Here is a 12,119-nt window from a genome sequence, read left to right as displayed (position 1 = left end):
GATCATAAATGAGTAGCCAACTATTCTGCAATATTTTCTCAACACGTACTGACAAATTTTGTTGAGAGCTGTAATCAAACCCATGCATGATCTGCAAGTACATACCACTGAGCTATGTCCCAGTTCTCAGATACTAAGAATTTCAAGACAAAACCATAGGGAAGTGAACTCTAAGCACTGCATTTCTGGGCACTGTTTTCCACATAACTGTGATGCTGGCCCTGAGGTCAGAGTGGCCCTAGGTGGTCTAAGGGCAGTCACTCTAAGGGCAACCCTTTCTTTCTGTCCAAGCCTAATTAGCCTAATGAAGCCCAGCTTTGCTTTTCATTATTACTGGGTATTTAGCGAGTGGAAATCCCCAGCATTCATTCAGACACAAACAAGCATCTTGTGCACTCTGAAAGCTCACCCCAGAGTTGTTCTCCTTCTAAACAAAGAAGTGGTGCTGTCAGGCCTGATTTTACGAGGCAGGGCAATGGATGCCTGCCAACCTAAGCCTCCCTTGCTTCCCAACCTCTTGAGCAAACCAGCAGTTTAGATGGACAGACTTGGCACCCACTTCCTGTGTAAAAAAGCCAGTCTTCATGAGAGCACTGTATGGTTAATTATTCTACAAAACTGCAGCTAGACAGGCTAGTAAACTTAATGTGCCTTTGGGCCATCGCTTCTGAAAGGTGTCCTTGAAGCAATTTTTTTTTTTTTTTTTTTTTTTAGCAAAGTCATCAAAACACTCCAGGGGCAAGATTGACTTTTTTTTTTTTTTTTTAATTAAGGGAAGATATAACATTAACTTTTTCCTTCAAGGCAGCCCAGGATATAGCTGTAGTTTTTTCCAAATGCTAAGGTGGACTGCACACAGTAAGGCAGGCAGCAGGGGGCACAGACTCGGGATTAAAATGCCTCCAGTTATTTGAGAGCCATAGCTAGGTGTCTGTCCTACCACATGTTTGGGACAGCAGTGTATCACAGACCCTTAAGCATCAAAGGCACTTGGGGGTCATAATCAGTGGTTCTTGACTTGGGGGCACAAAATAACAGGGAAGGCCGTTACAAACGGCCATATCTAAGATTCACAGCTGGAGTCTCATTTATTAGCCTTGGTGAAAACATGGGCATCCAAAGCTCTCTGGATATATACATAGCAGCTATTCTGCAGCCTTGGAAAATTTAATCTGCATCCCCTCTTCCTACAGTACAGATGAGATCATTGAAGCCCCAAGAAAGTAAATTATTTTCCCAGAGAAAGTTCTTGAACACAGCTTCCTAATGACCCCCTTTCCATCCTTCCTTTCTTTGTCATGTGTGCCTAGGACAGATGACAGTTACTTGGAGGTGACTGAAAGGAAGTTAATTACTATTGTACTTCTACCTTTTTAATAGGGGTTTTATCCTGTTTTGTAGCAGCATTTTTAAATCACTAATATTTAATGAGGTTAATTAAACTTTAAAAGCTTTGAGCAGGGGGAAGTCCTTGCAAAGTTACATCTTAGATCATTAGAATCAGTTGCCAAGTTCTTTCAAGTGTCCTGTGGCATTGAGAACTCAGTGTCCAGGCTTAACCCACACTGTGCAGAGAGAAACTATGGCAAAGGAAGGAGCCAATCCTAGCTGACAGTGAGGAAAGGAGCTGGACATCCTGCCTGTTCCCAAAATGTGTCCTTCAACATGACACACCCTAAACCATCCTGGATTCTCTGAGCACCAGATCGCTTACAGGGATATCTCATAATTTTCAAACCACCTTAGGCCACAGAAAAAAAGGCCCTGTCAGCAGACATCGTGAGGATTCATGGAGACTTGTCTATTGAGGGCTCCCACATGATTCATAAAGTGAGCAGAATATGGAGTCACTTGTTTACAAACCATCTCTTCTAATTAATGCAGAGCTGTCTTGTGGGCCAGGTAAGACTAAACCTAATTAAGGGCTTGCAGTTAAACCTCTCAAGCCAGCTACACAATTCTCTTCTGGCTCTCCTGTTACTTAATCTGCCTATTAGATCATGTGGCATCCCTCAGTACAGTTTTCATATAATTCAGAAAATTGTCCCTAGCCCTTGTTTTCACACTGAAAGCTCTGTCTATTAATCCCACAAGGGTGAATTCTTGCTTTCTGAGCTCAGAGGGAGGAGACCATAGAGAAGGGAGGTGGCCCCTGTTAGCATGGTGTCTGTAACCATGTACTCTCAGAGAGTTTCAGGGATGGAATTTGAGATTTAAAAATTTTCCTTCTTTGCATTCTGCAAACTTGATCTGGGAACCCTTGATTAACAAATGCCATGGAGGAAATGATTAAATGATTCTTCTTCACACATATGAACAGCCACTCATTGCACTATAGCTAACACTAACACAAAGCTTCCTCCAGCCTGATGGGGCTCTGGAGAAACCTTGGGATTGCTCCACTGATTCCAGTTTGCACCTTGCAGTCTGAAGGCTGCTAAGCTGGCAAATGGATCAGATGGTCTCTCTGAAATTAAGAATTAAGGTAGAGGTGGGGTACAAGTTAATCCCAGCACTAGGGAGGCAGAGGCAGTTTGAAGCCAGCCCAGTCTACAAAGAAAGTTTCAGGACAGCCAGTAATGTTACACAGAGAAACCCTGTCTCAAGAAACAACAACAAAAATAATGTAGAATGTATGGTTGATATTTCTCATCCAGATTATAGGTATGTAAAGTAGGCTAAACTAAATCTCCTCAGGAAACCATCCCACTTCCTTGCTTCTAGAAAATGCTATACTGACTTAACTCTGACAGAAATCCCATAGTCTAACCCCCATGGCCTCTGTATGTGTTTTGTGTTATTATATGTTATTTCTCACTATTGTGCTTCCCAATGCCAACATTAATCATATAAATGTCTAATACCTAACATTGGGAAACTTCAAAAGTAATGACACTTCTACTCCCAAAGATTTGAGTGTCATCAAATTAGAAATTTGGATGCACTGAATGGATTCTGAATAGTTTCTTTCTGGTAACATTCTCCCATCTACTGAACCACTGAAAGCATTAAACTCCAGCTGCCACACAAAGACTTCGTGGACTTGGGAAGCCTCTATCAGCAGAATTATCTCTGATGTGACATATTGTGTTTGGCTGCAGCTTTTATCAGAAGTACCCCTTTTATATGTGGCTACCAAAATTGGGAAATGAAATGATGCTTGTCACATTTCTCAACAGAGAGGAGAATGGGCAACATTTCCCACTGTGGGCTTAAAAGAAAGGTATTGCTGAGACTGTTAAAACAGATTTCACAATAGTAGGCCCATTAATCAGGGCAAACACTGCTTAAGAAGGACCAAGTGGTTCTTTATAAGAATTAATGGTGACTTTGCAGTGAAAGGGGAGGATGTTTCATTGAACATTTCCAAGTGTGTGGCAAGATTTATTGTACTGCAGGCCATTTTCATTTTCATTAAGACAGCTGGGCAAAGTTACATGGGTAAAAATCTAGGGCTAAAGAAGTGACTGGTGAATTAGCAGAACCAAAGGCTCTATGAAGCTCAAGTTGAAACCTCCGATAGAGGTTTGTGGAGGTTTTGGTTGGTTTGTTAAAGGAAACAACTCCATCTGCTCTAAGTAGTAATGACTGTGTCCTCACCCCATCCAGTCTTTACCCCATGTAGATATGATAGAAGAATAAGAACACTGCCTGATGACACCCTGTGAGCTCCATAGCATTGATAAATAAGCTGAAACATTTGGAATGCTGACATTGTAATAGCCAATTCAGTAGGAAAGTCACCTGCCCAGCACAGGAACCCCAGTATCAGGCATAGCTGACTTCTACGGATGTCTTTACCAATGTCTTCTCCATTCAAGTGAAAGAAAAGCTCTCATTGCCTATCGGAGTCTCACAAAATGTAATTTCTAGTTTCTTGTCTGGAAATTAAGGCATATCTTCATGTAAAAATAATGCTGATTCCATGGTACTCAAGAACATAAAATTATACAATCTCAACTAAATCTGGCTTCTGTCTTACACAGACCACTTCAAAAGCCATCCACTTGACATGCACAGGCCTCCAATATCAGACAGGAGAGCTAACAGCAGGAAGAGAAAGGGGCACGTCATTACAGACATGCATACATACCTTACCTGATCTCAACTTCTCATTTGATCAACTAGAGACCTAATTGCCCATTGTAATGAGAGGACAAGGCTCCCCCCTCCCAATCCCCATAGAACTAGAGTAGTAAATAAAGACTGTTTTGAAAAGCATGTGATTTGGATCAGTTATAGATTGACTATAAGTAATCTTTACCTGCTTTGCACTTACTATATAGTATCCTGTTCAGTGGTCAGAGTTGGTCTTATATACCAGGTGAGATACTCACATTGTCCAAATGACCAATACTGTTAGCATCTGATAATGGAATGGGTTTGAAATTTCTAAACAGTGCCAAGCCAGAGTAATGACTAGGTAACCACATTAAAATGTATGTTAGGAGGATGTCTTGTTATTTGCAATATGATGCCTTAGAGACTAATGGACTCATAATGGACATCAAAATTGCTTATCATAGACTGGAGGGATGGCTCAGTGAGTAAAGGTGCTTGCAGCCAAGTCTGATGACCTGAGTTCAATCCCTGGGAGAGAACTGACTCTTACAAACCACCCTCTCACCTCCACATAATGCCATCCCTGTCCCAAAATTAAAAAATAAATAAATTGGTTCTCATGACAACTAAAATAACTTCTAATTTCAAATCATATTAACAATGTAATAGGAATTATTTAATTTCTCCAGGCACAATTAGTGTGAAGCTGCTGACTCAGCAAATGAGGTCATTGGCGTGGTGAACAATCTAGTTTCTACATATGTAGGAATATACACAGAGAGAGAGAGAGAGAGAGAGAGAGAGAGAGAGAGAGAGAGAGAGAGAGAAAGAGAGTAATTTAATAAATCTATAAAATAAAATAAATTAAAAGATAGAAGTTGAGGAAGACATTCAAAATTAATTTATGGTCCACACCTGCATGAACTTGCATATACACAAATGAATACATACACACATACACCACACACACAAAACAGACTTGAATGTAATTGGCCAAAAGATCATGAATAACTTGGAGTTTTTTGAGACAGATTTCATAAAATCCAGGTTAGCCTCAAATTCAGTATGTATTCAAGGCTAGCCTTTGAAATCCTAAAGCTCCTGTCTCTGCCTTATAAGTGATGATTACAGTAATGTGCCACAAATTTGGTTAATTGCTTTCTCTCCCATGCAACACTTTAAAATTTTTAATTAATTTTCTGTGGGTATCTATGTGTGCACATGCACGTGGGCCATAGTGGGCATACAGAGGTCAGAGGAAATTTGTGGGAGTTGGTACTTTCCTTCTACCATGTGATCCCAGGAATTGAACTCAGGTCCTCAGGCTTGAGGATAAAGAAGTGCCTTACTCCCTATCCATCTCAAGGACCCAGCATTTATTTTTGTTCTTGCTATTTTGAGTTTTGAGACAGAATTTCATGTAGTTCATGAAGAACCCAAACTTCTTCACTACCTGCCTGCACCCCTCAAATCTTGGTATTACAAGCAGGCACCATCACATACTGTTTATGTGGTGCTAAGTACCAAACCAAGAGCTTCAGACATGCATTCTTCAACTGAGATATATTCCTCATGTAATATGCTCTTAATATTATAATTTTGATTACTAATTTACTGCCTGATGCTTTACTTTTATTCCCATACACTATAAATTAGGCATGATTGCTGTTTTATATTATGCAAGCATCATGCTTTTATATTTACCATGTAGTTATTATTACATTCCACTTTGTGTTTGAGATCATAATTTTGGGTCACATAAGCTTCAATTCTACTTCAGTGAAATTTGTCACAGGAAACGCAACATTGGCATTCATAAAATGGCTATGTATTCTCCAAATTTTGCAAAGAAAATGTCATTTTTTTCCCCTGAAAATGTGGAGTTCTAGACTGACAGGCCATTTCTCTTGGCTTTGGCTTCCATTGCTGCAGGTGAGGAATGAGCTTCTAGTCTAGAATCTTCATAGGTGGTGCTTTATCCCAGCTGTTTATAGGGGTGCTTTCTATAATATGTCATGATTGAGGTTTCCTGTCATTTATCCTTCCAGGATCCATTGAGTTCCTGGACCTGAGAGTTGGTTTCCTTCAGTATATCTGAGAAATAGTCTGCCAATGCCTCCTTGAGCAGTGCTCTTTCATGTTAATCTAGAATTTCTAACTCACTCCCCTGAGCATCTTTAGTTGTTTTTATTTTTCTGTGTATTTTTCCAACCCATTTTTCTAGGCTGCATGTGGCTAATTTTTAAGAATCGTTGTCAATATGTTTTTTGCATGCTAATTTCACTTACAGTATTTCACTTTAATTTTTGCATGTTGTTCTGGATTTCAAATGCCCAAGGTTGTTACAGCTTCTTCCTTTTTTTTAAATATCCATATATAAGATGATAAATGTGTCTGTTTCTATGACCAACCATTTCACTGTCTCAAAGGGTCTAGCCCAGCTATCTGTTGGCATGCAACTATTTTCAATCTGGATTTATTACATATTCCTTCACAGAGGGTCTGTGTTTGCTTCTACTGTTTACCTGGAGCTACCACTCCACCAAAACAATTGACATTAACATACCACTTTCTAGGTCTCAAACCACATTAAGAGTACCAATGGCAAATCTGTGTAGGGTCCTGCTCATGCTAGTCATAATCGAATGGGAATTCTTTTTCAGTCCACCAGAACCTCCCTCAGCCTTCCATGGTTGAGGTAAGCAAATTTCCCTACAGCCTTCTTTTATATAGTTCCTTAGGTTTTCCTCCTAATGTTTCAGAGTTGAGAATTTTGATGTGTACTAGCTTTCTGTGTAGCTCTGCAAGGAATTCCCCAGACTTGAAAAAGTCTTCAGGTCAGATGTTGAAGGGCTGAAGGGTTTGGGGGAGCCTCTCAGGTCCAGCTCTGCTCTGTGCTACCAAGTAGACTTTTGTTAGAAACTGAGTATTTCTGCATTTCATGCCAAGACAACAGAATATTTCAAAAGATTTTCTGTTTGCCTTGTATATCAACTATGTAGTTGAGCTAAAACTACTTGTGTGTATGTGTCCATGGTCCTATATATTATCATTGTACTTATGGCTTTTGTTATATATACTTAGAATTTTCTGTTGTGTCTAGTAAAGCCTTGATTTCTGCTATAAATTCTCATTTTCAACTATAGGAATAGCTGGTATTCCTCCTGTCACTGGTCTTCTAAAGATAAAACATTTGAAATGGATGTGATACCACATACCTCTTATCTCATCACTTAGACGATGAAATTAGGAGAATCACTGAGTTTGAAGTCAGCCTGATCAGAATAGCATGTTCTAGGCCAGTCATAGCTATATAGTGTCTCATAAAAATTAAACAAATAGAGATGATTGATAGATACATAGATACATAATTTTTACATAGGTAGGTAGATAATAGGCTATTTGAGATACATTTACTGTTAAATATAACCTGCTATTGCCTGATTTAAAATTTTTTATTGTATTTCTTATTGTATTATATAGAACTTTAGAATCTTCTGGAATCTCAAAATCACAACAGGATCACAAAAAACACAAAGACATAATTATATTTACATCTGGTTTATTTAAAAGAGTGACCATATTGAAAATACTAGGCATGTTTGAAGTACTGAACAAACATAAACAATGGTAAAATATCAACATAAATTGTTTTAGATAAAGAGCTCACCAGGAGACTTGTATTTAAACTGCATTTTGTAAAAAAATAAGTAATTTTCAAATTGGAAATAACTCATTTTCAAAAAAACTTTTAAAAGTGAGAACAACTTTGTCTCTTGCGGCCTCTTTTGATAAGGAAATGATCCTGTCTCTTTAAAATATCTGATTCCACATAACACGTTTTCTTCCCATTGGGTACATAAAACTGTCACAAAGATGAACAGCCCCAAGCAGCCCTGTCCCTCTCCCTAACTGTCCATGTTTATTCTAGTACGTCCGAGTATCTTTTGATACGAAACCTGATCTCTTGCTACACCTGATGACCAAGGAATGGCAACTGGAGCTCCCTAAACTTCTCATCTCTGTGCACGGAGGGCTGCAGAACTTTGAACTCCAGCCCAAACTCAAGCAAGTCTTCGGGAAAGGGCTCATCAAAGCAGCCATGACAACCGGAGCGTGGATCTTCACAGGAGGAGTCAACACAGGTAATCAGAGTGGGATAAAGAAAGGCAGCTGTGATGCTGTGCTGTCTAGGATAATTTTGCCTCACTGAAAATTTCCATATTTCATGTGCTGCCTTGTCTTTGCCATACATGCCATCATCTACCTGCTCATCCCTTCTCTTTTCCTCCTTTCTTTGCCTAAGTGAGAGTTATATAGATGATTTTCAACTAAGAAGAGCTGCATATGAGAAATGGCTTTACTGTTCAATGACTTCCAGAATTTGAATAAAAGATGAATGGAAATTCACAAGATGGTTTTAGTAGGTTAAATTACCATAGGTATCCACTAACTCTTTAAGGAATAACTTTTTGTTTTAAATTGGAATGTCTGCCTTTATTATTTAAGTAATTCTAAGCTTGGTACCAACTAAATTGTTTAAGTATGTGTGTGTGTGTGAGAGAGAGAGAGAGAGAGAGAGACAGAGACAGACAAAGAGAGAGAGATTGTATATGCCATAGCTTCCATAGCTACTACATGGCATGACTATTACATGTAGTCAGACAACTTCAGGTGTCAGTCCTTGCCTTTCACTTTATTGAGACAGGGTTTCTCTGGTGTTTATTCACTCTTGTTGAGGCAGGATTTCTCTGTTGTACACTCCTGTATACACCAGGCTAGCTAGCCTGTAAGCCCCCCCCCCCGGCAACTCTCTGTTCTCTGTCACTCAACTCTCTATAGGCATGCTACAGATGCTCATACTGCTACCATACCTAGCTTTCACATGGGCTCTGGTGATTCAAACACACATCCGTATACTTGTACAGAAGGTGCTTTATCCATTGTGCATCTTCCCAGCCCTAATTTTTTTTAATGCCATTTCATCTGGGACATGAATTATAAGGTTAAGACTAGATTACTACATGCTCATTTAAAATGTTTTATTTTTAATTAAGAGAGAGAGAGAGAGAGAGAACACATTAGTGTAGTGCCCTCAGAAGCAGAGAAACACTGGATCCTTCTTGGATCTGGATTTGCAGGCAGTTGTGAACTGCCCAACATGGGTACTTAGAAACCAAACTTGGATCCCCTGCAAAAGCAGTACATGCCCCTAACCACTGCACATCTCTTCAGATCCATGCGTGTTTATAATGTTAAATGTTTCTTAAAACATTCTTGTAACGAGTACGGTTTTTCCGCCTGCTGCCCGGTCTTGTCCTGCTACCACGCCACCAGCCCCAAATAACACACAGAGACTCTGTATTTGATACAATACTGTTGGCCCGGTTACTTGTTACTTATCGGCTAGCTCTGCCTTTAATTATTAACCCATTTCTATGTATCTTCACATGGCCTTCTCTTACCGGGGAGATGTGTTATTTGGGGCTGGTGGCGTGGTAGCAGGACAAGACCGGGCAGCAGGCGGAAAAACCGTACTCGTTACAGATGGCGCCCAACGTGGGGCGCCATCTGTAACGTGTACGGGTTTTTCTGCCTGCCGCTTGGTTTTGTCCTGCCGCTGCGCCGCCAGCCCCAAATAACACACAGAGACTCTGTATTTGATATTATCCTGTTGGCCAGTTACTAGTTTCTTATCGGCTAGCTTTATCTTAATTATTAACCCATTTCTGCTGATCTATGTATTTCTCTTACCGGGGAGCCGGCGGCATACTGCTTTCTTCAGACTCTCCATCTTGACTCCTCCTTACTACTTCCTATTTCCTCCTTGTCTCCTAGTCCCTCCTATCTTCCTTTTCTATTGGCCAACAGTGCTTTATTATTAACCAGTATGAGAAACATATACAGAATGACATCTCCCATCACATTCTACAGGGATTCCAAAGTGCCATGGTTTCCAAATACTTTTTCCTGCCTGCCATACTATGATACAGGCATGTTATTAAACCAATTCTAATAACCACTTACACTTAGGTTCTTATCTTCAGAACGTGATTAGTATCAACAAATAATGGAGTAAAATTGGTTACGAGATACCCTGAGTCAGAAATTCCTATAAAAAAGCATACCAATGCCAGGCATAGTGGTACATGCCCTTAATGGCAGAACTCAGCATCGGCAGGCAGGTGGATCTCTGTGAGTCTGAGACCAGCCTGATCTATAATAATGAGTTTCAGGATACCCAGAGCTTGAGAGGGGGCCAGCGAGGGCCCCCCAAAGCAACAGCAGATGTATCCCAGTAACTTTGTAATAAGCTAATTCAAAGTCATAAGGCTCAAAGCCTGTACTCGTGGGCACATTTGGTGTTAGTGGGACATCCAGAGTTCATGACTCTAGACCAGCTTACATGTTCTTATTAAACAATAATCAAGTTTTAGCTTGGATGATGTTTAAGGGACAGCGAAACTGTGAAATCTCCTACACAGCTAGAATCTGTGAGCAGTCAATACACAGCTAACAGGCATGTTTTGGCAGTGAAGTATGCAGATGGTCCACGCCCTGTGTTGTGTTATAAAATTCCAGCCCCATAAACTGGCAACATCTTCGGCTGACCTGCTCAGTCTGCTCTTATTGTCAATCTTGTAAAAAGAGCAATTATAGTGACTCCAGATTTTAGCCTCCACATTTTCCTCTTCACTAAGTAGAAAGCACTTGCTTGTAATTGTTTAGGCTTTTGTTTTCCTGGTGTAGAGAGACCCACACAATGCAAGGCTCGAAGGGCTCGAAAGAAATTTTAACCAATTTTCTATATTTAGAAAGCTGGATTGATAGTTGTTTTTCTGCCTTTGTTAAATGCATTCAAAAGCAGAGGGGAATTGCATCCTAAATACTATATACCAAACAGTTCTTCTCTGGTTTAGAGTATGGAACTTTAAGAGTGGCTATTAAAGCTGGTAGTAGGTAGAGAAAACTGGCAGAGAGGCATACCATAACATTGGATTTCTTGTCCAACCCAGCCCTGATGTGTTTTGTCCATTAATATTAATATTTATGGATATAATTTTTGTCTGAAAGTTGTACTCAGCAATGTTTTTACTTAGCTGATACAGTGATAAGCTAACAGGTGAGAAGGATATCTCCCCGCACCCACAAACAGCACACTGTGGATTAGTGCACAAGTATACTTTTATTTGATTCCAAAAGGAAACTCTTGTCTGATCTCGTGTATACTTCACAGATGAGTTATTGAAACATATATGATGTCTCCATAGTGAAAGTTCTTGGTGTGTTCTGCCTATTCAACACATGGTTTCTGTGCCCTTATTTGGAGTCAGACTCTCCCTCAAGGTCCACAAGCTGCACAACACACTGACCATCCCATCCTCCTGTCAGAGAGCAAGCACATCTTACATACTGTTATGCTTCACTGGACAATGCAGCAGTGACACATGGAGCTGTTGGGGACTCACAAGATTTACATACATAAGAAATTATATCCAACTTAATATTTGTAGAAGGGATGGCACTGAGGATGAATGCTTCTTGGGGGATGGGGAGAATGTTGGTAAGTGTATTCTTAGAAAATGTATTCTACAAGTCATTTATAGAAACGGTTGCTCAAGAAGGAAGCTAGAAGATTAGAAATTATATATCCTTTAAATGCTTTCTTAAAGTAAGATTGGGTTACCTACTGCTGCAATCTGAGTATCTTTGCTTTTAACTGTGAGGCAATCATTAACAGGAGGAGGAAACAAATAGAATGATGAATATTAAAGGTATACTTAAATATTTTAGCATAAATTTGCCATTGAGTAAGACAGCATTATTACTAGGCTTTCCACATTATGTGATATAAATAGGAAGTGGAAATTGAGGTTAATAAAATCTTAGGTAAATAACTACAGAAATGACCCTAATTCTTTCACAGACTATAGAATAAATTAATTTTTGTGCTTTTTATTCCAAGGATGCAAGGATACCAATAAATCACTATGCTTATGGGAAAGGGGTCCTCTAATGTACTCTAATTAAACTAATTCTTTATAGACACTAGGTAT

General features: G+C 39.6%; 1 protein-coding gene across 15 annotated transcripts in view; it reads left to right on the top strand.

The window, feature by feature from the left end:
• Trpm3 (transient receptor potential cation channel subfamily M member 3) overlaps positions 1 to 12,119 on the top strand; it is a 484,509-nt gene that overhangs the window by 239,481 nt on the left and 232,909 nt on the right. For all 15 annotated transcript variants that reach the window (XM_051200144.1, XM_051200151.1, XM_051200140.1 and 12 more), the window contains exon 4: positions 7,994 to 8,207. In XM_051200144.1, the coding sequence (XP_051056101.1) occupies positions 7,994 to 8,207 (214 nt within the window). The remainder of the gene's footprint in view (positions 1 to 7,993; positions 8,208 to 12,119) is intronic.

The sequence above is a fragment of the Phodopus roborovskii genome, unplaced genomic scaffold (assembly GCF_943737965.1).
Source record: "Phodopus roborovskii unplaced genomic scaffold, PHOROB, whole genome shotgun sequence".
Taxonomy (NCBI): domain Eukaryota; kingdom Metazoa; phylum Chordata; class Mammalia; order Rodentia; family Cricetidae; genus Phodopus; species Phodopus roborovskii.
Note: the sequence above shows the minus strand (reverse complement) of the source record. Positions and strands in the feature narration are given on the sequence as shown.